The following is a 27,478-nucleotide window of genomic DNA, read 5'->3' on the forward strand; positions in this document are numbered from 1 at the left end:
CAGGAACAACCATGCCCCGGTAAGGAGATGGACAGCACAGTCCTAAAGATCACTTCTGGCTGTAATTTGCTTGCTTCTGTTGCATCGAGTAATTTATCTGAGAGACTTCAGTAATATTTTAATAATCAAAAAACAAATCCAAATTAAGGTCTAATGAGGAATCCCATGGCTCTCCACAAGACACAAATTCCTTCATCCTCTCACAAAATGTAATCAAAGCCCTGGGGGTGTCACTAAAGCCCCTTTTGTAAGGGGGTTGTGAGAACCCGTTCTCACAACAGATGTCCTGTGCCCCAAACACAGCCAGCTTTTGGTACAGAGGCGTTTTGGTGTCATGGATTGGTATGTTTTGGGACCTATACAACCAAACTCAACTCTTTTGTTACTTTTAAAATAACATTCTATACCCCTTCTTACAGAAGGAATCTTAAAAATGCTGGCACTGAAGGCTGCAATTTTTTATGGTCCCTTAAAACTGTTAACAGTTAGTTTGGGGTTTCATGAAACAAACGGTCAACAGAGATTTTAGCCTCTAGTGCAGAGTTCCTGAAGTAAATTGCCAGCCCAGGATGAAGGAATTACCTGGGCTGCCAATACATCTTTGTTAAGCTGTAGTTTCAGGTGGCTGCCTGCCACTGAGGTGGCTTTCTAGAGAGATGCACTGCAGCCTTTGACCTAGCATGAGTTTCTTGGTGCTTGATATGCTTTTTAGTGTATGGACTGAGCATGTGACTGAGAGCAAAGGACAGCAGCCTTTCCATCTTGGTCTCATCTGTTCTCACACTTACTCCAGTGATTTTAGGATACTTAACCGTTTTTTATTCCTTCTCCCCAACTGGAAAACTGGAATAATTTGAAAGCTTGTCTTACAGGATGGCTGTAACAAATAATCAGCAAATATACATAAAACTTATGAAACTGGTATTCATAAGGAAGTGTACTTAAAGGTATTTATTCAATCTGTTTAGTCAATACACTTTTTAAAGTCCGTGGAGTTTGAGAGTTTTGCAGGAACAAACAATTCTGATCTTACGAGGCTCAGCTGACAACTTGTCATGCCTTTTTGGACAATATCAAAAAGGAATTACAATATTTTGCAGAGAAAATGCATTTACATTTACTTTTGTAATTTAATGCTTTGTGTCTCTCTCTTTACCATGTAAATTATACGTTCATTAGACTAAAAAATGGCAAGCAATAGCAATGAAGAAACCTTTTAAGAAAACAGAGCTATTATAATTAATTAAAGAGGAGAGATACTTACTGATAATATATTTCTCTCTGCTGTCAAGAAAATGTTTTCTGAAGGCAGAAATTCTCCTCCGAAATATTTTTTGGCACTCTTTTCCTGGGCAGTGCTCTGTGTTGACAACACCTCACACTGGATGCTTTCGTGCTTATGCGGAGTGCTACTTTTTAGGAATTAACTGTGAGGCAGGGGAGCAGAAGGGGGTGATCAGGCAGAAGCGGATCCTTGATTTATTCTGGCGCTTGCTTTTGACTTGGTCAGTTGCTATCGGTTACTATCTCATGCCTGAACATAAACCTTTTTTTATGGCAAATGCTACCCTAAAGTTTTGGGCGGACAGCCCCTGAAACAGATTCAGATCATGGTAATTAGGCTGGAGTTCGTGGTGCTGTGCCACAGTTGCAGAGACTGAGAGTGAGCTATGAGCCATTTTGTTTTAAAGGTTCTGCCAAAAATCAGCTGTAGGCTACTCTTTAGGGATTTGAATTTTATATAAAGGAATATTAGGAGACAAATTCTCATCGCAAATATAATAGTGTGAATTCAGAATAACTCTTTTTATCCATACTTTATATATCTATTTTCGCAATTACCACACACATGCAGGTAACCCCTCTGTAAATTCTCATGGCTTTTATGAAGAAAATTACCTGTAAAATGAAGGATTAAAGTTTCATACCTCACTGTGTTAAGTGACTGAGTTGTTATAGCTCGCACTGGGAAAAATCACAATATGTTTGTGAGGTGTAATGATGTTTGTAAAGGGCAGTGAGGTGGGCTGACGGAGATTAGCTTACTGACAAATGATGTAATGATTAATAGAGGCCTGATTAGTAGAAGCGAGCGAGAGGAGGCTTTGCGAGGCGTTTCCCACGCTTAGCCCGCCGGAGCAGTTCCTCCCTGGGCAGCAGCCCGGGTGGGGGAAGCTGCCAGCCGCCCCCTCCCTTCCCTGAGCGGCTGCTGTTCTGCCAGTCAGGAAGCGACGGTGACGGCGAACACCGGGTTTTCCTGCCCTTTGTCACCTGTGGTCTGTGTCATAGATAAGCCCCATGTAGCCTAATGCCGGTAAACCTGCTCAAGAACAGATTTAACGCATTAAGAAGCCTTCAGTGGGTTACAGCGTTGGTTGTATGGTCACATATAGGACCCATATATTTTTGGTTTCTTATCCCTCCGAACAAAACAAGTTCTGCTGTCGCTCTGAGAGTGCCAAAATGTTTTCACAAATATAACTGGGCTGCAACTATATGCCAAAAAAATATTAGTCATCCCAGTTTGCTACCATTGAAAAGCACCTGCTTCTAGAATTAAATATAGCTGCTGGAATTTTGCTGAAATATTGCACTGGGCATGCACTTATTCTATAGACTATCTGGAGCAGAAAGTTAAGAGTAATTGAAACAACAAGGAAAATACAGCTGCAGGCACATAGTTCCCCAAGCTGGAGTCTAGTCAGAGCACTAGGGATTAATACCACCCCCGCCGCCCTCCCGTCTTCAGATCTGTGTTCAGCTCCAAGATCTGTAACGACACACGAGCAAGGCTTGAACTTCCATTGTCCCTGTGGCCCCGGGTCCCTTAGCACTAGGAGAGTTCATTAGTCTCTGACAAAACAGTGCCAATAGCAATAGGGGCTTATTTTTTGGAGAACTTCTGTGATTTAGTAATTCTGATTTGACTGTAATCAGACCTGTTTTAAATTCTTCTGTGCAGAGACTTACTGGGCAAAAAGTAAAGCTAACCATGTATCATAACTTAATTTATTATGAACATAGACCAAAAAAGCAATGAGGCTGAGAAAAATAAGTTGCTTTTCTGGGCTGATTTTTGTGGTCTATCAGAAGCTTTCTAACAAAAAGAACACAAAAAGTGAGTCTTGAGCTTGCTTCCTCCCTGCTTCAGGGCGGTATGAGCTAGAAGTAGTATGCTGCCTGGGCAGGAGGAAAGAGTGCCGGTTAGCCAGTGCAGAAGCAGCTTTGTCTGTTTGCACAGGTATGTGCATCTCTCAATATGTCTCTCTTTCACCAGCAGCAAGAAATGCTGAAACTTCTGAGCAAGCAGAATAGTGGAAGCAGCTGATACTTTTGAAATGCCTACCTGGGTTTTGTGGACTCATGGAACTGAAATAGTGAAAGAAAAGCATTTGTGCATGAGAAAGCATCTGAAAATTTCGTAGGTTAAAGCTGTCTTCACCGGGTTAGCCAGCCTGTTGGCAAAGGTGCTTTTACGTCTTCGTTTTCATTTTCATAGTATATCTAGACAGGGCATGTTAAAAGTTAATTCAGTGAATATTCAATAGCTGGCAGACTTTAATCTAGAAGAAAAATGTTTCAATTCACAATCACAATCTTTATGAAGGTTTGCTGAAGAGAATAAAGTTACCGATTTCTTTAAATATTGTTTGTAAAGAGTTCAGTATACATTCACTCCTGAAGCAGAACATCACGTCATTAAACTACAAAAGCAGGTATCACAGGCTGGCTTGGTGCAAAGGCTAAGATTTTCAGTTTCCTTCTGTCCTTGACCTCTGTACTCAGACTGCCACCAAGGGGAACAGCTGGATGGTGACAGCGTAGCACAGTTGTCCCTTACAAAGCACAGGGAGCTCCTTGGCAGGCTGCTCCGTGCCATTTGTTGTCCTGTTAATACGCTCAGATCCACTGAATTGTGCCCAGAGCATTCATTCCCCTACACAATCTGCCTCTAAGATTTTAATCACTGATAGTTGTGAATGGCACTCTGTACATAAATAACCATAAGACAACAAAAAGTCTTTCAATCTGTATGGAGTTTGACTGGAAATGGATGCTCCATTTCCTATTACTGCTTCTTTGAGCCAACTTTCTCCTAAGAACTAATCTTATTCTTGTAACCACAAATAAAATTCTAGTTTTCAAATATTTAAAGCTTTAATATTGCAGTGTTAAAAATGTTTTAAATAGTAATTTTATTCTTGTTCCTTTTTTATTATAAAGTCATAAATGAAGCCAAAATAGCTCCTACAATGAAAGCTTTTTTCTGCCATTTCCTTTAAAAATCTGACCTTTTCTGTGTATTTTCTGTCACTATTCCTAATGGAAAATATTGCATATTTTTGCAGGCTATTCATGTAAAAATATTTTAATCACAGAATCATTGCCAGAAAGTCACCCTTTTTTTGCCTCTTGGAAAAATTCAAAGTTAGAAGACTTTTTCCCATTCAGTTAAATACAGTTCCAAGAAATACATACTGGCTTTTAAAAAATTCTCTATAGGATTCAAAGTATGCTGCCAGTTTCAAACATCAGAATGGGAAGTCATGTATGAAATTTATCAAGCTTGGTGTTGAACTTAGCACATTTTTTGTAAATTTATGCTTTGCATGATGATTTATTTCCATGTTTATATGCCATCAATATTTTAAGTATTCTTTCAAATTTAATTGTTTAAGCTTTTCCAGAACCCAGTAATCATTTGCTGCCATTGGCTTGGTCTGTCCACATTACTCTGAATCAATTGACACCCTAGACCAAATTCTGTTCCTTTCTGTTTGCATGAGGAGCACAAATCTGCAAGGGCTATATCCAGGGTCCGGAAATCTGGATGAGGATCACTCTCTGTGGCATCATTTCCCAACCAAGCCCATAGCCCAAGTCAATGCAAATGATTATTAACTGAGGCAAAGTTTACACTTTTTATGAGTTTACATAGTTGTGCTGGCATAGCTACATTTGTTAAGACTGAGAAAAAATTTCACCCTTGAATTGCCGTATCTATACTAGTCTGCCTGCAACCTTCCATCCGTCCTCCAGCATGCTCCCTATCTAGGTGTAACGGACTTGGGCAGAGGAGCTTATGCCATTGAACCAAAGAAGTGCTTTAGCTATATCAGCAAAAGGATTTCATTAATGTAAATTGTCTCAGCTAGGCAGAGCTGAAAGTATAACTAAAGCAGAAGAGGTGTAGAGCCAAACTTTTATAATGTAACCTTCAAATCGTACCAACTTACTTTTCTGCAGTTGTTGAAATTTGACTTGGAAATGTTGGTGTGATTTCATTGTAGCCGTGCTGCCACAAATCCACAGTGGTAGCAGTTCTAGAGAAGAGTTTTCTCAGGCTTTGCCCAGAGTTTGTAGAGCCCCAGACTTGAGGAGCTGAAAGAATTAAAAGTTAAAATTGCTAAGTTGCTGCTAGGCATCTCCACCAAATATGAGTTGCCAAAAAGAAGTTATATATTTCTGATTTATTCTTGTTGATGACCTCAGATTGGTTTAAAAGGCTATAATGGCTCTTGCACATATTTAGAGCTGATCTTATTAAAAATTTTTCACAGAAGTATTTTTTTTGTTTGTTTGTTTCAGTGAGACCTGGACTGGTCTCTTGTCTGTAGCGCTGCAGAGGACAACATGCAGTAAACGTAATAGCACTGGTGACCTAGATTTCCAGAGGTAGCCAGATCTCATCAGATCTGGATTCATTTGGGTGTATGATCTTAGACTCCTTTGAAAACCTCTGTCATGCAATTTTCATGGATACTTATTTTATTAACAAAATATTATATGAATAGACATGATTCTGAAAGAATCTCTCTGGGATTATAATGCAGAATACGATTTGTGAAGAGGTTGAAATTAAGAGAAATAATAATATTTCACAAATTTGCAGAGAATAAAGAATTGTTTCCTTTGGTATTAAAAAAAAAAGTAAGAAATTCAAAGTTTATAAATTAAGCTATAATCCCTCTTCTTGCCATCAGTCATGTGAGACACTGGACAAAGCAAATCTGTATTGATTTTGACTTTGTAAATATGGTGAATTCATGTATATGACTAGTTTGAGTCATCATGTTTTGTAGAAGTCATCACTGTCATCACCATTGCCAGAGGTTGTAGTGGGGTTTTAAAAGCTGCTAGAGGGATACAGATTTCTGTTTCTCCTCAGTCTATGTGAGAACTTGCAAACTTGAAAATCTCAGTTTAAAAATGGAAATGTTGGCTTATTGAAAGACTACCACTGAAAGTTTTAAGATAATATACATCAACTTTTTCTGGTTGCTTATGTTAAAGAGCTTCTTACTCCAAATAGGAGTTTAACATTAAAGATAGTGTAATGTTTAGTGTCTAGTGATATCCAACACAAGGAATCAAAGGCTTCAGAACAGACTTGGAACAGCCCTGAGCATTTGTCATTTGAGAAAGTGAGCAAAAGTATGCCACTCTCAATGCAAAAGGCTCCAACGCAAACCAGAAAAGAAAGAATAAGGACTATTCCACTGGTTGAATTACATATGAAAAAAGATTGCCAAGGGCAGCAAGAGTAAGAAGTTTAATATTTTTATGAATATATAGATAGAAGGGAGGGTTAAAGTAAGTTTCTGGGAAAGGCCATGCTGAATAAAGTGTTTTGTTTCCATACATAAGCTACTATTGTAGTATTTTCCATGCTTCATGGGTACTTGAATTACATTTTTGGTTAATTCATAAAGTAGTAAACACAATCCTTCCACCCTTATTCTTTCAAAATTTGGAGGTGAAATAAGTAGGTGAACTAGTTCTCTTGGTAATGATCATTCCTATCCTGCTCTGGTTACAAATCTAGAAAATAATTAACAGGTTTTCTCTAATGCTTCCTAAAGATGTTGAAACTATAGAACAAATATTGACCAAGAGGCAGCAAAACTTGCCTGAACAGGAGAAAAAAATAATGGTTTATATAACTGATAACAGATTGCCAAAAAAGAAAAAGAAATTCTGGAAACTTTGATTTGCAATTCATGTTGAATGGGCCAGGAATGGTGCATACATGCACGTGGGTACTCACAGGCTGCATGTACACCTCGCCACCAGTGCAGCACCACCCAAAGGTGCTCTTTTGCATTCCCTTGCAGGGCCCCAGCTCTTGTCCCCAGGAGCTGGTCCAAGACGACTTTTGGGTGTCTGAACCATCCTTTCGGAAGCAAGAGGGAACAGGAGATGCTCCACGACCAGGCTTTCAGAAATGCTCGCAAAAACCTTCAAGTATGATGTTTGCCACCATTATCAGGTGGAGGGAGGGAAGGAATTTGGGGAAGGGGTGGAGGAAACAAGTCTGCACCTTGTAACTGGTTTGAGCACGTTGAGCAAGAAGGACTTTGGCCTGGTGCGTGGAAAACGACAGCGGAGGTAGAGGCACCTCGTCCCCCCCAGGGAGGAGACGGGGCGCCTCTCCTTCTCTTTGTCCTCCCCAAACATACGAACACCCCGTCCCCCAGAAATGAGCCCTGCCTTTGGGGTAGGAAAAGCGGAGAAAGGCATTTGTTTCTAGCGCACGCCTGGCTGCAGGTTGGGGTCAAAGACCACCTGCAGGGATTACGCAAGGGGCTGTTGTGAAGGGGCCCTGGCCTGCGGAAGCCTTCAGCCCGCCTCCCTGCTCCCCCTCCAACCTGGCTTTGTGTCCCAAGGGATTGCGAAAGCCCCAGGCTACATAAAGCACCGCCTGGCTGGGCGGCCTGGCCGCTGCCACCGACACGTGGGCTCTTGAGGGGCTGCAGGGACTGGCACTGTCTGTAAGGAATCTCGCCGCAGTGGGACGGGGTGGCCAGGCCCCTTTCCTGCGAATGCATCGGGGAAAGCTGTGGGATGCCCCGGGACCCATCAGGGTTGCCCTGCTCTATTGCCTGGGTGCTTGACAGAGCCCCTTTCTGACGCTGTTCTGTTTGCTGTTGCTGCAGGGACGAGATGGCCCACGCGAGGAGAGCCCCGGCCTGGCTGCTGCTGGTGGTGCTGGCCTTGCTGGGTGGCAGCGCAGCAGAACGGGACTGCCGAGTGAGCACCTTCAAAGTCAAGGAGAACTTCGACAAGAACAGGGTAAATCTCTTTTTCCTGGATCTGCGAGGTCTTTCCTAGCTCCTCTTCCCAGGCTACAAAATTCAGCATTCGGGAATACCACTGTATTCACGTTTTCACTCAGAGTCACAGATTGCAACATGGAGAAGCTGCAGGTGTGTGTGATGTTGCCTGCACCTCCACAGTGCTGGATCCCGATGCCTCACAGGAATACTGCTGAATCTGACGTTTAGCGGACTGGTCTCAAACTGTATGGTCTAAACTGAAAAGGAGTGTAGCAACTCAGTTATTTCTATGAAAAATTAATATTCCAGTGTTTTCCAGAAAATATTGCAAGGAAAGGACATATTTATGTGTAAATCTGCAAAGATCCTGCCAGTTGTCATCCTCTGTGCACCAGGTTTTATATTCTGAATAGTGGAAAACTGCAGATACAAATAAGATACCAAAAAAAAGTCCATTCTTTCACAAACCCTTTGTGGACTAGGACATTGGTGGGTTTATGCTATCGCAACAACTAGATTTATTTTTTAGATACAACTTTGAGATATGGGGTCAAAGATCTGCATGTCCTCCACTCTGTCAGCCTTCTCTAGTTTTGAATGTCGCCAAGCATCTTTCCCGTACTTCCTAGGTCTAACTGCAGCCTTTCTAATTTCCTTGCAGTATAGTGGCACCTGGTATGCCATGGCAAAGAAAGATCCTGAGGGGCTATTTCTGCAGGACAATGTGGTAGCCCAGTTTACAGTAGATGAGAATGGACAGATGAGTGCCACTGCAAAGGGCAGAGTCAGACTCTTTAAGTAAGTTGTTTCCACTCTTCCTTCTCCTCTTATTGCGCTTCGCTAAACTTCTGCTTTGCTTGCTGTTGCTCTAGTCCTACCTGCTCTCCCTGGGGTAAGTCACTCCAGATCTGTGCTGTTAGGTCTGAATGTGTTGTTGTTTTCTCTCTCCCTGGCTGCAGTAACTGGGATGTCTGTGCAGACATGATTGGCTCTTTCACTGACACAGAGGATCCTGCCAAGTTCAAGATGAAGTACTGGGGTGTTGCTTCTTTCCTGCAGAAAGGAAGTGAGTACTTTGCTATGGAAGATGCAGAACTACCTGAGAGCCTAGTTATGTTGTGTGCCCATACTGGGAGAGAAAAAAATAGTGTTGGATTTCTTAAACACATTTAAAACACATAATAATGATCATAAAGTAAAGCCGTATTGTGAACAAGGTAGTCACTATCTATTATATGAGACAGCTGGTTGGTTTTCTTTAAAGAAGTAAAGACCAGGCCTTTGTATACTTCTGTGTTTCTTTTGTTTGTTACTGAACAATATAAACTAAGGTTACTGGAAAAAAATGAAAGGCAGGTGAAATATTTAAAGTCTTGTTTTAGTTCAGAACTCAGTTATTGAATACTTCTGTTTTCTTTGAAAAGCCTAGCATCAGACTTGGTTTTCAGCAACCAGCAGGGAAGAGGATTTTGCAACTGTTCTTTTGCTTAGTCTCATGTGCAAAGACAGAGATTTCCCTGTTTTAAGAAACAGATATGATCCTATATGTGTGTGTGTATATCCATATTTTCCAGTCATCCATCACACACCTAAGCAAAATTAGCTTATTGAGCCAAGTAAAGATTTGCTCATAGTTCAAGACATTCCCCAGGATAGTTTCCAGGAGAAGCAGGTTGAACTTGGAAGTGATTGGAGCTCCATTCTCTCCAAAAACATGGAAGGAATGCTCTGGAAGCTAATTGTTTTGGGATTGTTGCCCCAGCTCCTCACAGCACACTGCTGAATCATGTTTGCAGGTATACTCCAGATTGCTGGCTGCCTCCCTGGGCTCTGCCTTTGTAGAAACTGTGGTCTTCACCCACAGGAGAGAGGGGGAAGAGAACATCCACTGCTGCCTTCAGTAACACAGACATGGTGCAGAGGAGGATCTTTTGCTCCAGGAGAGTAAGGTGCAGAGATGGTGTTTGTTACTGCAAACACCTAGTTCATTTCTGTTAGCACAGGGTGTCTGCATGACTGTACATTTATCACGTTACCTAGCTAAATAGAATTCTCTGAAATTGTAACTGTGTATTGAGAAGACTGTTTATGATACAGCTTGTTGCAAGTACATTTCTAACATAAATACGTGGCAACTGCATGGTGATCTTTTTCCACACCAATGTAGTTTATGCAGTGTCCCTAGTAGGAAAATGGTGGCTCACTTAGGAAGATTCTGAGTAATCTGGAGCATGATCAGCATGACCAGGAGCACATTTAGATTTTCTGTTTATTTCTTTAACTTTTTGGTATCAATTGCTTCCCATTTTTTTGGTTTAAAAAAAAAAGAACTTTCTGTGTACTTCATGGTAGCTACTCTAATACATGGTTCTATTTTTGTGTTGCTGCCACAATTTATAATGATGTTCAGGCATGGATTTACAGGAGGCTTATTAGCTTCATGCCATTCTTGTTCTGTGCCCATGCTAGAGGAGAAGCAGTGGTTCCAACAATCTCCTGTTCACCTCTCCATCACTGTCACAGCTGACTCTGTCCGTAATAGATATGCTTATTTTCTTAAAAAAAAAAAAAAAAAAGAAAGAAAGAAAAAAAAAGAAAAAAAAAGAAAATCAGAATTAAATCCTGGACACAGGAATAGGAGATAATTTGCTATCATTCATACCAAACTTTGTGGCGTTACCTCTTTTACAGAATTATGACAGTGATTTCTTTAGATTTACAGGATTTTATTTATGTCTCTGTAACTCCTTTTCTTTGCTATGGTTTCTTACAGATGATGATCACTGGGTAGTGGACACAGATTACGATACTTATGCTCTTCATTACTCCTGCCGCCAACTGAACGAGGATGGCACCTGTGCTGATAGCTATTCCTTCGTGTTCTCCCGGGACCCCAAGGGATTGCCCCCAGAGGCACAGAAAATTGTCAGACAAAGGCAGGTAGACCTCTGCTTGGACAGAAAATACAGAGTTATCGTTCATAATGGTAAGAATGTCTTCTTCTGAAGAATTTTATTTCAGGGTTTAATGAGAGTCTTTTGCTTATTAAATGGTGAATGCTTGAAGTCTTATACTTAGTGGCTGTAATACTGTCTTTTGAAACTGGAGTTCTTAGTTCACTCCAACTTTTATTTCCCTTATCTGAAAGAGAGCTAAGGTGTATAGCTTTTTATGTGGCATATTACATCAGCTGAAACAATCAGAGGAGGTTGTAAAACGATTGAATCAGCGTAGTATGAATAAACATAGTAAGGATAAACTTCATAGTGACTGTAAAGAGAAATTGTGTCTCTTTATCAGAATTCTTCATCTTTCTTAACAAGCTAGTTGCTGAAAGGGATAGACTATTATCTCTATTTTCAAAAATTTCTTCAAAATATCCTTCACAAGAGACTTTTAAGGAAAAACAGAAGTCTTGGAAAAGATAAGGATGCCAACCTTGTATTGGTGGGGTTGTCCCCTTCCCACAGGTCCTCAGGCCCACCTCTTCACAAAGGGTTATGGAAGAGGGACATACCCCTTGTACTGGAGGTATGACCTTATCTTGAGAGATATAGTCAGGCTAAGCTTACAGCATAGGGAGACATACAAATTGGCTCACTCTGTAGCTTGTCTTTACCTCCTTCCATTGGGTGTGTAGGGCTGAGAAGCTGCAGAGAAGCTGTGGGGCTACATTACAAACGTATACGTTTCCAGCACCACAGAAGGGTGCAGGAGGTCAGAACAGGGAGAGGGAAGAGTCAAATTCCTTTTATTCCATCCAGTAAATTGCACCAGTGAAATGGAGGGGAGAAAGTTCAAAAGTGTATTAGAAAAGGCCAAATGATAATTTATGCTAGTTTAATCAATGATCTGGAAGACAACGTAAAATACATATTGATAAAGATTACACCCAGCCTGGGGAACAGTAAAAAAATGAAGAACAGATCAGAAAGAGCCATATGGTATACGGGGTGCAAGAACAATAGGGTTTTTTAATGCAACCACAAATAAAAATATATTTAGGGCAAAGAAAACAGTAACACCCCCCCCCTTGCATTCTGGAAGATGAGATACCTATAGAGGACTTGAGTGGTTAATCAGCTGAACGTGAGCTCTCAGTGTAATGAATGCTGTGGCCAAAAGAGTTAATATGGTTCTTGGATGCATAAAAAAAGGATGTCAAAGATGAATTTACAGACTTTCATGAGACTGTTGTGCTTGGCCTAGGTTTGCTTGCTATGTCATGTTTAATGATCCTGATAAGTGGAAGGGGTACTGAGGATAAATTAGAAGTTTCAAAGAAGAGCAGAGAAAATGACTGAAAGTTTGTAGAATGTGTCTTCTAGTGAGAGCTTCAAAGAGCTTGATATTTTTCTCATCGGATAGAGGTTAAAGGCTGACCTGAGCAAAGTCTGTGCTTACCTACAAAAGCAATGGGATTTGGATAGTAAAGTTTTGCAAACATAGAAAAAATAAAATAAAATGCCTGGAACTTGAAGCTGGGCATATTCAGAGCAGAAATAAAGAGCCATTTGTTTAACTCTAAAGGTCATTGACCTTTGGAACAGTTTACCAAGAGCTGTTGTATGTTCTTCATCACTGAAATCTGTAAATCAAGATTAAAGGCTTTCCTAAATGACATGTTGGAATAAACTGGGATTGACTGAGGGAACTCTCATGTATTATAAAGAAAGTCAGCACAGTCGGCTCCTGTGCCTCTATTGTCTGTTCATCTGATCTATAAACAGATAGTAATATATTGCCAGGTTATAAAGCAAGTATACTGATAATATGGTGCCTGAGAGATCTACTAAGGTAGGTGATGTTGAGTATATTGATTAGCGACCTGGAAAAGTGCCTGGTGACAATGAAAATAAGTTTTGTCTTGAATGAGAATTTGCAGACAACGTAAAAGTATTTAAGGCAGTTAAGATTAAGAGACATCATAAATGCAAATGAAATTGGCTTTTGATAAGTACTTCGTAATAAAAATTCAAAGGAGAAACTTTAACCACTCATATGCTGCTGAGTTCTGAATTATATGTTCAGGAAAGACATCTGTATGATGCAGTGGGCAGTGTAAAGAAAATGCTGCTTAATTTTTAGCAGCCATCAAAAAGTGAAGGATGTATTTGATTGCATAAAGAATAGGATAGAAAATAACTAATGTCATTTTATAAGTTGATGGTACTTTCTTGTTTTCAATACTACAACTGCTCTTCAAATGAAGTACAGCAGGAATAAAAGGTTCTGAAGATCAGAGAACAAAATAATGAGATGTTTAGGCATTTTTTTGAATGAAAGCAAAGATAAAGTTTAGATTACAGTTCCTGTGCTGTGGCTTTGAGAGGTTATGTGTTGAGGTTGTCCCTTGCATCTCTGTCAAACCCAGAGATAGTATTATCCTGCTATTAAATCAGGATATTGGACTAGTGTGAGTACTGGCCTGATTCAGCATGGCAGTATCTATTATTGCCACACTATACGAGGCTTGCAAGGCAATAAACGTATTGAGAATCTTTGCAAGAAAGTACGAACCAAAAGAAAAACTAGCTTTATTCATTTATTCATAATTTGTGATACAACTTCTTCAGATATATCAGAATTTCTATATAATAGGTCGTATTTTTCACAGATTATGGGAACAGTAGTGTAATTTAAATATAAAAGCTCAGAATATCTTTTGAAAGTTCAGTCCCAAATATACTTTGACTGCCCAACCTTAATTTAAAAGCTGATCATGCTACCTCCAATCTGTTACAGAAATATCAAACCTACTAAATCAAATTAAGTGCTGTATTCTTAGTCTGCTATCCTAATTTATATTCAGGTGTTAGGTGTTGAGTGATAAGACTATTTGAGTCCCTTACTGTTTGTAAATGAAACAAGGTTGTCTGGATCCTTAAGGCTGTCTGCTTTTTATTGAGGATTATGCCAGATTTTATCTTTATGAGCCTGGCACCAAAGCATAAATGAAACTTAAAGCCAGCTATTTGCATTCTTCCATTACTATGATCAGGACTCATAATTACCATAGTGTTAATTGATTCGGAATTCTCCAGTACCCTTAAGCCCAAGTTCCTGCAGAGCAAATACATTTGGGGGGGAGAGAATGATTGTGAGCTAAAAAGGAGAAAAAAAAAAAAAAGTTTATTGAAAAGTTTGTATTAGAAACTCTTGCAAAATTCATTTAAATCTGGATGTGTGTGATTGGAAGCCTCGCTACTTTATGTTGTAATTCTGCTATTAAAAGCTGCAGAATTATTATCAAAACGTCCAATTTCATTTGTCTGCATTAACCTGCATTCAGTTGTTATTGTGGTTGAATTCTGATTAAGCTTAATAGATACTGCAAGAATAGGCTTATATCTGTTTCTTGTTGTGCATGCTGAGCCTCTGTCTTGAAGCTAAATCTGTTTTTCCCAGAGAATTATTACTAGCTTTTTAAATAAATACTGTACTGAAATTAAGTCCCCAAAATAAATAATAGATGTACAAAAAAACCCCAAAAATCTAAAATAACAGTTCTTTGTATACTGGCTCTTTGAGGCAAAAGAAGTCTAGGAAAAAAATTTTTGATTGTCATTTATCTTGCATTTCTAATGGCAGCTCCTTCCTAAATATGGATCAGGCTGTGATACACTTAACTCTCTGAGTTATAGCTCAACTGCTTGAAGTTACTCAATGTGAGTGTGGATATCACACTTTATTTAGCCTTCTAAGAATATTCCCAGTGACAGCAAAGCCACCATAAATATTTACACTGACAGTGGGACTACTTGTACAGTAAGATACTATTTTACTGTTACTAGAGTTAAAAAAAACAAATCTGCTGTTAGCATTTAGTAGAAACAAAAATTCTGAATTAAACAGTGGTATATATATTAATCTAATCTACTATTGCCATTGGAAGTTTTGGAGGGTAGGGGATCCTTATCTTGTTGAAACACATTCTTATATTAAAAAATCATAAATTACCAATACTTTGAAGCTTGTTAAAATAAATAACATAACTCTACCACTGATCTGTCCAATACCTTATTTGTCAAAGTATTAAAATGATCAGGAAAATGTAACAGATTGGATGAATTCCTGTTTTGCCTTGAATTGAAAATTCTTTGGAATTATATACTGCAGAACTAAGTATTGGCATATGATTGCAAGTAACAGATTGCTGGATTTAAAAGCAGCTTAAATATATATATATATATAAAAAATATATAAAAAGTATAATATATGTTTTATAAATATATTATACATTTTAAATATTTTATATATTTATAATATATAAAAATATATATTTAAATATAAATACACTTTAAATTTGGTAAAAGCTTGGATATTTTAATTTTTCCAATGTAGTTGAAAAATAAAACTTTATTTGTGTTTTTCAGGATTCTGCTCTTAATCCAAAACTATGGAGGGAAATCATGTAACAGCAGCATGGATGTAATGTTAACACATTGATTAAGTGTTCTGTCGAAAAGCTTTTAAATGGCTTCATTTAGATCTTGAATATATTTATCTGAGCTGTGTAGCTCACCCTGTCAATAAACCAATGAAATGTTTTAATAAACTTGGATTATAGGGGATGCAAATTGTTTGTATGCACATCTGTACGTATGTAGATATTGGTTTTATTAGTAAACCATTATCTTAATGCACTATTTTAAATTGGTGACAGATGGCAATAATTAAGAACATAATATTTCTTTTTTATCAGTTTCAACTTCTGACTAATAGCATTTTAATTAAAAAAAAAAAGTACTTGCATTTGCTTTCTAAAACTTTTAATTTCCTTCCAGATATCATGTCATTTTTTTTCTAGAAAATATTGGAAATATTTCCAATGCCAGTTTAGAATGGAGGAAGGAATTTCACTGCCATATATATCACCAATTTATTTTATTATATGACTATTGATGACATAAAAAAATGCATCTTTTTTAAAGAACCTATTTTACACTTACCATAAGTAAACTTTTCTTTATTTTTTTATTTGTGAAATTCAGAAAAGTGATTATTTTTTAAACTTGATATGCAACCAGAAATGATTGTTCACCTGGTGAATAATGCATGTTTATGATTTCATTATTGTTTTCTACATGAAATGAGTTAGTTTGTCCAAAACTACATTCAGGCAGTCAGTTACCTAGCTTTATAAGCAAGCGCCTCTTTTTGGCAACCTACAAGAGCATGTATATTTTTGAGAAGGCACATTTACACTAGAAAGTTGATCTCTTACTCAGTGGAAAATAGAGTTAAAATGGAACAAATCTCCTTTTGAGAGTAACTAGTAAACTAATAGTTTACTATAACTTCATTAAAATTAATGACAATTATGGCAGCTGAAAATGTATCCTACCAGAATTTAATTCTTTCAGTAAGAATTTTTCAACTATTTTACATTCACCAAGTTCACTGCCATATTTCTGTTTCTTCCAGTGTTAGTGGAGAACTCAATCCGTTGGATTAAATTGCATTACTCTTACTAAGGCAAAGCAATGAAGACAAGATAATTTTACCTGCAGGAATTAGAAATACAGCTTTATCTGTTTTTTTGTTTTGTTTTCCCCTGTGTACCTTCTTTAGCATACAATACTATAAAATAGTGACCTGTTCAGACTGGGATAGTGTAGAGATTAACATCCAAAGCATGGCATGGCTCAAATTTTAACTAATTATCTGGAAATGTAAGACAAATTAGGTTGTTCATGGTCATTTCTTCTCACAGTGGTTTCTGTGCCACCTCCATTCCTTACAGGGCTCCCTGTACAGCAGAGAAGAATTTCCTGACATTTGCGTCTGAAATGGGCAACATTATACAAAATTGGATTGACAGCAGAGTTGGCAAAAGTGAATGTCATTATCCAGAAAAAAACTGATGGCAAAATATGCAAATCTTGTTTGTAGTTCTGGACTAAAATTAAAAAAATAGTGATTATAATTGGGCTCCACATGATGAAGAAAGAGATCATCAACACAAAGAGGGCTCGAAATAGTTTGTAATCTTGCTGGGAAACACGAATCTGATGATTTTCTGAGTAGGCTAAACCAGCATTTAAACTCCTTCTTGAAGCTTTTGTAATCTGCAGTAAAATAGAAGAAAGTAATTTTCATTGAAACATGGGAGAATTCTTAACACATTTTTACAGATGCAAAAGTAAATCTTGGCACATGATGTTCTGTTTTGAAAAGTGAGTATAGAAAAGGCATTGCAGAGTTTCATTTTTATTTTTTGTCAGTGGTTCCATTTCAAACATTCTCAGTCTGCTAGCTGGATTTTTCTTCCTCTCAGCTGTAAACAACCTCAATATCAGTCAAGCTGGTTGTTCTCCTCATGCCTCTCCAGCCATAAATACTTTTCGGTTCCAAACAGGACCTTAATTACTCATGAAATTCCATTAACTTCAGACTGTGACTGCGTTTGTTCTGTCTAAATAAACCCATTGATTTTTTTTCCACACGTGTAAAATGGAACATAGTTAACAATCCTATTGATGCACGAGAAGGAACAGAATCCAGTTCTCTGTCTTACAGCCATGCTGACATTATCAGGTAAAAAGGAGCATGAATTCATTACAGTAACAAAAGTCATGGTAAACTCTTAGTTTTTCAGTCAGTAATCAGAATTGCTTTCTATGAACTAACCCGAAATCGTATAGATCTTTTTTCTTTGCTATGAAAATCTCTACATATTTTATAAAAGTACGGTCTGATGTAATAAAACAGACTAGGCCTAGCATTTGTTCAGAAAGTGAGAAAACCAAGCTCTGTACCCCCTTAGCCTCCAGTGTTCAAAATAAATCTACCGTATCCAGAATATCCTCACCAGCAGGCTTTCTACCAGTCCCATAAAAGTACCCTCCATCTTTCCTGCTGGAGCTGCACAGGGTGGAATTAAGAATTCAAGAATCACCAGTATTGCAGTAAATAAGATGCAGCTGCATCTTTATAAAGTGCTCACCTGAAATGGGGTGGTAGTAATATATTTTGGATTCCTTTCTGAGCTGCCTAGAAATAAGGAATCTTGATACCTACAGCAGGCATCTGGACCATACTCTCAGGACCAGAAGCTTAAAAGTCATGTATATACAAGTACATAACTTCCAGGAGATGAACTTCTTTACTGGTTATAGCCTTTTTCCTAAATCTGTATAGGTTGTGTGTTGCCTGAGAGAGGGAAAAGTGGAAAAACAAATGACTAATTACAAATTACGCTTCTGATCTGTCATTTTTGCTAGTGTTCTGGGCAGTGTTATGTAAAAATAACTGTCAATTTCAGATTAAATTGAGCTACATTTGTAGAATATGTTATCAAATTGGAGGTCTTATATCTGTGGTGAATCATCATCCTAGTTGCTTTGTTATTTGAATACAGTTAATACTTTGAACTGTTTCCAGTAACACTTAGCATTTTACTCAGTGTACACTGGCACCGTGGAGTGTTATGAAGTTAGAACGAATCTGGTTTTGGGAATGACTCAGGTATTAAGACATTTTCCAGCTGAGTTCTGGTTGCTTCATGGAGAGCTGTGTGAGAGAGAAGATTCAATTACAACAGATGGGATCCAGCTATGGGCCTTGTTCCTTTTTTGGTTCTAGAGAAATGCTAACACATTTTAGCATCTTTATTATCAGGCTGGAAAAGAAATGTGAGCACAGCAGTATGAAGCTGTTTTGCAATCCAATTTTCAAAACACTGTTTTTGGTCTTCTAGCTCCCTACTTGCCATTGTGCTTTCTAAATCTACATGTTGTAATCTGGAGTCTGCAAGGACAAGAGGAACATCATTCTTATCTTGGTCTCTGACCAAGGACTGTGGCATTCCTTGGTCTCCAGTTTTTTGCAGTTCTTTCAAAGGGCTCAGACTCCCCATTGAGCTACTGTATGTTCTTTGCCTATACAATTTGCCTAAATATGAGGTTGCAAAAGGCAAGTGCTTTACTTCACTAGACAAAATTTAGCTAATGCATTTACCTCAAGATTGTGATGAGCTTAAGAGTGTAGAGAACTGATGATTTTGACTATGAGTTTGAGCCTGATTCATAGACAAGTACATGTGAAACCTAAATTCTAGGTTCTAAGTTGATGGAGACACCTATGTGAAGCTCTGGTTCATGAGCCCACAGCCCCTTGGTGCTCAGCATTTCATCAGTTAATTCCCTGCTCAATAATCTGTGTATTTCAAGATCCCTTTCCAAGGCCCATAATTTTCCTTATAAATAGTATGAGAAATTTCATTAACTAACACAGCATCAAGAATCCTTTTGGGACAGGTGCTGAAAAATAGGTGTAGCAGCACTTAGTTTGAAGATTTCTAGCTCTTTTCTCACTCCCTCATATAATAAGTTTAGGTATCTAATACCATGTTTGCCAGAATATAGAGTAAAACTGCAGTGCGTGGTGTCTAAGCCTGTATTTAAGCAGTTAAATGACATCCACTCAGAAAGAAAGTGGAAGCAGAGAGTTTGATTTACAGCTTTCGTTTGCAAAGCTGCTCTGAAAGTTGCGCAAAAGAAAGTGTAGCCTAATGAACAGGCTGATGAGATCCGCGTACTAAAAATGCATGCGGAAAGCAGAAAACCAGCAGATTTAGAAGGGGAAGGATTGTTGTTTCCAGTCCTGACTTTCTTTGCTTTCTTACAACTCTCTTTGGAGTAGAGGCTCAAGGAGTGCAAAATCTAGTTTGTAGTTATTTCAAATGCTTGAGTCTTTAAGTATTTAGGAGATTGACAGGCTTTAATTATGATCAACATATAAACAGAGAGGAGTATTTAATCCTGCATATGAATGAAGACAAACTCTGTCTTGGGCTTCGTAATGTGCTGTTCAAGCATATACTCTTAGTTGAAATGTGCAGGTTGGTACGTAGAGGTTGAAGTGCCTCATTTTATATCACGTACTTTTCTCCTTGAGCAAATAAAGTCTATACCCTTTGGGGTAATTGTGTTTGATGACAACACGTTGATGCCTAGAGAATTACTGGTTACTTCTGTTAGTTCTATAACAAAATTTAAAGGAAAAATATACCTGTAAAATTTTGGAATAACTGATGACAATGATTAATCCTGGTATTAAAAAGACAACGATGGCAAAGGCCACATCCCAAACTATTTCTCCTTCAATGCTGGGCCAGAGCAAGGTGCAAATCTGAACCTCCTGTTCACAAAGGATAAAGAAGAAAATTAACATTGTACTGTTGTTTTTTACTGGAAAGGTGTCCTTCTCTCTCTTTATGCCTGTGGAGGAAGGGGCTGCAGACTAAATGAACCGAATGGCTGGGTGCTGCCGCCTGCCCGGCCCGGCCCCGGCTGCCCCCGCGGCTCCCTTACCTTGTCCTCGTCCTCGCCGGCGCCAGCGGGCAGCGGCACCACGGTGAAGAAGAGGCAGAGCGGGAGGGTGGCGAGGGCGGCGAAGCCCCAGATGAGGAGCAGCGTGGCGGCCAGCGCCCGGCGGCGGCAGGCGGCGCGGTGCCGCAGCCGCACGATGCTGGCCATGCGCTCCAGGCTGACAGCGCCCAGCGAGAGGATGACGACGGTGCCGCTCAGGCTCACCACGTAGAAGAGCAGGTGGCAGATGGCGTCGCCCAGCACCCAGGAGCCGGTCCAGCGCACCACGCCGATGACGGGGATGGCGCCGATGAAGAGCAGGTCGGCGCAGAAGAGGTTGAGCACGAGGCAGTTGGCGGCGCAGAGCTGGTGCCGCCGCCGTGCCAGCAGGCAGATGCCCCACACGTTGCCTGCCAGAGCCAGCAGGAAGATGGAGGCCAGCGTGGCGGACTCGGCGGCGCGCAGGCCCGCGCCACGCTGGCCCCCCATGTCCGAGAAGAAGGGGAAGTAGGTCCCGTTGCCCCCGGCGCCGGGCATGGGGGAGGCCGGCGGGTGTGAGGGAGCCCTAGGCCCAGGGCCGCACTCCCGCCTGCCGCGGCGGCGGCAGCTGGGGCACCCTGCCGGCTCGGGGCGGGGGACTGGCCACCATGCCCTCGGCGCCTCTGCCTCCCGCCCGCCTGCTGGGGCTCGGCCGCGCCAGCCAGGCGGTTTATGGCCCCGGCGTTGCGGTGGAACAAGGAAGTAGGAGGGTAAATACGGCGCAGCTCACACAAAGGCGAGGCCGTCGCTCGCCCCCGGCTCCCGGCGGGCAGGTGCGGAGGGGCCCCAGGGCGGCCCCGGGCCTGGCCGCCTCTGCCGGTGCCCCCCACTGCCTGCTCCGGGCCCTGGGAGGCCTCCCGGCCCCTCGGCTCAACCGGGGGCCCTCCAGCAGGGGCTGCCGAGGAGGGATGGCTGTGAGAGCCGCTCTGAGAGGTCTGCTTGGGAGCCCAGGATAACGGGCAGTGTTTTAAGATAAAAAGAAAAAAAAAGAAAAAGAGGAATTTAACCTTTGCCTCATGACTTGAGAGTGGCTTTGGAAGCAGCGGTCCTGTTTATTGCTTGGGCTGGCATGGCCCCATGCAGTGAAGAAGGGTCACAACGTAGATTTTGGGGGATCCTTTTGCTAAGTCGATCCAGCATCTTACCCATCTGTGTTACAACTTCTTTTGTAAATTAAGACATACCTGGAAAATTCCCAGTGTCTTTTCTCTAGATATTCCCTCCTGAAAGTAGTTGCTCAAAACTGTAAGGAAAACAGATGTTCCCTCTTATGCTTTTCATTCCAGGTGACTGACTTACAAATGAACTGGGAGCAAGATGCATAAATCACCACAGGCAAGCAGGTAATGCCTCGTAAAAAAAGATAAAATGTTTTCAGAAAGTACGTAAACAGTTGTATAGCGTTAGTCAGCTCTGGATGAATTAGTCTGATCCTATGCTAGTGCAGCCGCTTAAGGTTTCAGCTGCAGGTTTGGACATACAGAGCTCCTTCTCCTCCTGATTTTCATCATCAGCTGATTCTTAGGCCAGAATGATTCCAAACTGATAGCAATAGGGCTTTGTAAATGGACCTTACTTTTAGAGTATACTGGATGCAACCCCTGCAATGAACCTGTTGCATAATGGCATTAGTGGGGATTCCAGAAACTTGATCATTCTAGGAGACCATCATTTAATGAAGAAGGACAAGAGTTAGATTTTTCCGGACCGCTTCCCACGTCTTTGCTAGTGCAGAATTTACACTGATTTTAATGAGCATGTTTTCTCTTGAGCTAGAAGTGGCTCTTACTATCTATTCTGTCTCATCAAACAGTTTGCAGTGCAACTTAAATCAGATGACATACTCCTACTGCTTCCTGCTGATTTATCTTGGACTGTATGAAATGCGGGCAGATTTGCTGTTAAGTGGGTGGCTGCTATGAACTCAAATGAAGACAATAGGAAAACTTGCAAAGATGATTTTTGGCAGCCAGCTATACAAGTGACTGGCAAGTGTTTCATTCTACATCATTTGCTAGGATAAAAAATTTTCTGCACCCTTATTGCAAAAGTTTCAGCAAATTTCATAACTCTGCTGAGGATGATTATTTGTATTTGTTATCAAAACTCGACATATCCCACCATAACTTATGCTGGCTGTACTATGGACTGATTCTGTAAAATGCTTAGAGAATCCTGAAATACACTAAATACCTTCCAGTTGCCATAACCTCACAGATTGACTTTATGCAAATCAACAAATTGGCGCCAAAGTTTGGGCACTGGCAGTAGCAGTGATGTTGTCAGTTCTGCGTAGAGGCTAGGCTGTGGGAAAGGGTGATCCTTGCAAGTCTGATTGTACCTGCACAAACACTTGGAAGACATTAACAGGGTGTTAGGGGGCAGCTGACAAACAGTAGTGCAGATAAACACAAATCATATTATGAGTAAAATCTTTAGCAAACTCCCTTTGGCAACAGTGAATGATGCGCTCAGAACCTGATCCTATCAGTTCAAGGTAAAATAAACACATTGGAAACAGAATCGGGGAAAGAAAATAGAAAGAGAAACATCCAAAGTATCATTACCGGGGGAACGATGATGTTTTCAGTCATGAAGGAAAGGAATGCCATGGAGGAGCAGAAGGTTTGAAATTGAGATGGTTTGGGGAAGCATTGGATACACACTTGAACTTCTTTAATTAGGATCACCTTTATCTTTGGTTCTTAGCTGTGAATGAAAATGTTATTTATTGGCATAAGCCTATTGTTTACTCAGCAGAACCAAAGCAAAATGCTGCTCTCAGTAGTAATGAGAGAGCTTCACAGTGTCCTGTGTGCCATATACTGTACAGGGGGACTGCAGAGGCGTGAAGGGGCATGCTCATTTCAATGGGATGTCATGAAATGAATTGGAGCTCCTTGCTGAAACAAGCACGGTCTGATTAGTCATGGGTCTAATGGATCCATTTACCTAAAAAAAAATAGTTTTCTTTTTCTTTCCATGAAGTACAAAAGCTGTATTTGCTGTTGGATAGCTACAATCATAGCAACTATCGCAATGTGAAATCTGAGGAAGGGAGAGTTGTAACCTCAGCATAGCTAGTCTTGCAGTACTTTAATGGGTGGATGCTGTGTGCTGTACATAATCCACATAGGGTGGTGACAAGGAAGTGGTTAATGCCTGGAAACCTGTTGTGATTGCTTAACCTGTATCATTTTTTCAGCCTATGTGCTTTCTTCTGCTTAGAAGTGATGAAACCTGGAGTCAATTCAAGTTACATGGTTCTGGATAGCTAACCTGGGGACAAAAAAAATCTTGTTTCTTCCTGTGTGTTTTTTTCTCCCAGAATAAAAGGTCTGAGTCTGTCTTCTCTATGGCAGATAAGGGCTGTGTTACCTGATACCATAACCCAAGCTCTGTTTTTCAGGTTGTTCCCCTGACAACCATGAACTGTCAAGACAGATGGGGATAGCTCAGTATATTTATTTCTTGGGCATAAGAAATGGCCCCGGAGAGAGGAACCTTCTTGGCAGGGTGATATTAGAAGATGAGAATTCTTGTTGTGTTTGGACATGACCTAGTAATGCCTTATATCTGTATCCTCTCATATGCAGCTCGTTGTTTAGGTCTTTGGGCGGTATTTCCTTGCACCTGTATAACAATGAGTAAATAGTACTGACTTTTATAGCAGGCGCATTGTGTATTTAGTGTTTGCTAAATGATTTAAGTTCATCGCATTAGAGATGTTGACTCTTTGTCTTCACAAAAGAGGTTCCAAGCTGGTAGGCGACTCAAACTGTGTCTATATAATAAGGGATTTTTTTCTTTAGTATAAAGTGTAACATGGGTTAGCTTTCTATTTCCATTTTTTCTTGTACGTACCATAATGTAGCTGTAATGCTTCTAAAGACTATTAATTCTCTGCTTGGAAGAAGTTATGCCTTTATAAAGTTTGTTTCAAATACAAATGCATTTGAATTTGTTTTGATTTTTAGGGAGTTTTTACCTAGAGTATGTTTCCATTTCAGTGAGTTGAAGCAGCCACTCCATTGTCCATAGGACTGTCTTGAACTCATAATCTCCACCTGTTTAAGTGGTGGTGAAAATATGAATGCAACTGTTTGTCTTCATGTTGTAGAAAGCTCACCCACTCCAATGTCCACTGCAAATATCAGATCCTTCTATGGGTCTATGTGATCATGTCAACAGCTAGTGACTATTTCTTCCAGGAGTCTCATTTTCCTGTAGTCAAGATCCATCAGAAGCTGGTATACTTCCTGGGATGCATGCCAGTATTGCTGTAGATTCAAGCTATAGCAGCAAAATTACTGACCAGTGCCTCAGACAGAAGGATATCTTCTGTTTATGCTCTCAGTAGATGTGCTTTCTAAAAAAGAGCTGTGTTGGATTTTTGTCATTAAGGCCACGACAAAGTTCTGTGAACAGGTATGCTGAACAGTTTCTTGCAAGGACTTGCAATAAGGCAGGCACTTCTCTGTCAGCCAAGTGCAAATAATCCACGTAACAGCAAATTCCCCACGAAGGTCACAATCTCTGGAATGCGACACCACTAACCAGAGCTTCATCAGAGTGACTCAGCTCCAGCTAGACTGTTGTGACTAAATGAGGTTGGTTGTTTGTTACAGTATTAAATACTGTTTTACACTTAAACATCCCACACGTATTTAGGGAGTTAATCAGTGACTGTAAGGTATCAGAATGGTTCATTTGGGCATTACAGGATCTGGTAGAACACCCTTGCAAAGGAATTGAGACCTTGAGCTAGATTTATATGGAGAATTAAGTATCTAGTCCAAAATTTAAGTGCTAGCAGATATAGCAACTCCACCCCTCTCCTCCACAAACCCCCCCCCTTAAGTCGCTAACTTTCAGGTGTGCCTAAAGTTATTTATGTTCCTGCTTCTGGGCTTTGATGCAGAGCCATCAAAGCAAATAGCATGTTGTGTATCTTAAACACTTTTCACCAACCTGTCTTCGTCATGAGATGTACTTAGACAGGCGTTCTTTGAACACATCTGTCCACTAGGCTGCACATAGTACAGGGAAGATGCTGTCTTCCCTCTTATGCAAGAGCCCAATGATTAGAGAATACTCCTATTCACGGGATTCAAGCAGAACAGGCTTTCTTTGTCTCCCTCATGTCTCACCTTAGAAGAGAAACTTGTTGGAGGCAACAGGGTGTCTTCAGGTCAGAACCAGGTAAAAATTTTACTTTTAGAAGTGAAGTATTTCTGAAATAAGGGCTACAGAATGCCTGTCTGCTACAAAGAAAATCAATCTTCATTGGAACACAAGGCATATGCTTAGTTAGCATTAAACTAGGGCTTGAGAAACACAAAAATTCTTCTTGCAACAGCCATGAGAGAAAGTACAGATCACTCTTTAAATTCTGATGCAAAATCTTCTATCTTCCCAAGTGTAATACTAAATAATATTATTTCCCACACTGTTTTTCATTATCACTGGCTGTTTGGGGTCTGGTTACATTATAATTTGATATGAGATGATTAAAGAGGTGTGACTTACAGCTTCATGTAAACCATGTCCAGAACACATGGATACTTAGATTATGCTATATAATTTCGTATCTAGTTGAATGAGGTAATACTGGCCAGATCACACTTGTTATATTGAAACAACTTGTGCTTTTGCTGAGGCAGTGTGCTTATTCACCAGTTTTGAGTAGATCAGGGAACTAAACCTGGCTGCACTTCTGTCAAGAAGCAAGCTGGTTATCATTCTGCTAAGGTCCCAGACTTGTTTCTTATAGGATATTTTGAGGCACTTTATCTTGGTCTTTTCTTTTTGAAACTGCATTCAGTAGGAAATACTTAAACTGTCAATTGTACAGAGAGACAACAAAAATGAATGTAGGTCCCTGACTCCTGGTGGGTGGGTCTGTCATGTTTGAATTTGGCTTTTTTACAAGAAATGACTTTCATTTGCCTTAGGCAGCTAAAGCTTGAAGAGAATTTGCATCTGTGACTCCTCAGCAGCACCTCCTTTGTGTGCAGATACGTAGCCTGTCCTGAGGAGTGGTGTTTCTTACTGGCTGGCTTGGGTAACTCCTCACTCAATACACCAGCAGCTTCCTATATCCTATTCTTGGGCGCCCTGTGCAGGGGAGCTTAAGCTCCCAGCTTGGGGTTGTGAAAGTTGCAACAGGACAAAGTGCCAAAGAACTAGACACCACAGCACTGTTTCTTGCCGTGCTGTGGGAATGAGGCATTTCTCAACCCTAGGGAATTCAGTGACATCAAGTTGCACTTTTATAGTTTGTCTTGCTTTCCAACAGAGATAAGATGCATGAGTCCAAATCTTGAGTTAAAATGGCTTTGTCTGCTCAGACTAGAAATTTATACAGAGGAATGAGGTGAGGAACAGGTTAAACTCTTATATTGACTTCTAGTGTGGTAGCTACTAATTTTGCATGTAGCGAAATGCTGACAGTACTATAAAGAGTCAGTGCAGAAAGGCCGGCCATTATGTTCCCTGCTTTTTTTTGGTTTAAATCTTATGGTGTGTTGCTTTACAGGTCTACATATAATGTCATTAAAAAACAGGGCTTCAGGGGACTTTGAGAAATCATCTGGTTGATGCCCCTGACCCAAGGCAGAACCATCTGTCAGGAATGGTTTAGATAGTTGTATAACTGTCCTTGTAAATCTCCCATGGTGGAGATTTTACAGCCTCCATGAGCAATGTGCTTTACTGCTTATCTATTATAACCACCAGAAAGATTTTCCTCATGTCAGAATTACACCTGTTGCAGTTTATGAGCTTGCTACTCTTCTCACTGAATATAAGAAGAATTTTGCTTCCTTTCTGTATATGAAATTTTGCCATTTTTTCATGGTCTTTTCTAGACTACACAACCCTGGTTCTTTCATGATTTTTATCAGAAATCCTAAAGATGTACTACATTCTCATTAGTCTAAATTGTTCTTGAAGTACAATACTTAAAATTGGATACAATATTCAAGCTAAAACTCTTATCACTATTGACTAAAAAGGAAGGACTATGTGTAAAATGTGTAAAGAGTCTGTTTATTCATCCCATTATAA

General features: G+C 40.1%; 2 protein-coding genes across 2 annotated transcripts; one reads left to right on the plus strand and one right to left on the minus strand.

Moving 5' to 3' along the window:
• The first annotated feature begins 7,730 nt into the window (after positions 1-7,730).
• RBP4 (retinol binding protein 4) lies at positions 7,731-15,797 on the plus strand. Its single transcript, XM_026066685.1, has 6 exons — positions 7,731-7,772; positions 7,938-8,073; positions 8,719-8,855; positions 9,017-9,123; positions 10,831-11,043; positions 15,434-15,797. The coding sequence occupies exons 2-6, from the start codon at positions 7,945-7,947 to the stop codon at positions 15,445-15,447; spliced, it is 600 nt and encodes a 199-aa protein (XP_025922470.1). The 5' UTR covers positions 7,731-7,772; positions 7,938-7,944; the 3' UTR covers positions 15,448-15,797.
• Positions 15,798-16,720: 923 nt separating this feature from the next.
• FFAR4 (free fatty acid receptor 4) lies at positions 16,721-20,908 on the minus strand. The gene is made up of 3 exons (XM_026066702.1): positions 20,375-20,908; positions 20,073-20,201; positions 16,721-17,128 (listed from the first exon to the last, which is right to left on the minus strand). The coding sequence occupies exons 1-3, from the start codon at positions 20,906-20,908 to the stop codon at positions 16,721-16,723; spliced, it is 1,071 nt and encodes a 356-aa protein (XP_025922487.1).
• Positions 20,909-27,478: the final 6,570 nt, after the last annotated feature.

Source organism: Apteryx rowi, unplaced genomic scaffold (genome assembly GCF_003343035.1).
Source record: "Apteryx rowi isolate R43461 unplaced genomic scaffold, aptRow1 scaffold_246, whole genome shotgun sequence".
In the NCBI taxonomy this organism is placed as follows: domain Eukaryota; kingdom Metazoa; phylum Chordata; class Aves; order Apterygiformes; family Apterygidae; genus Apteryx; species Apteryx rowi.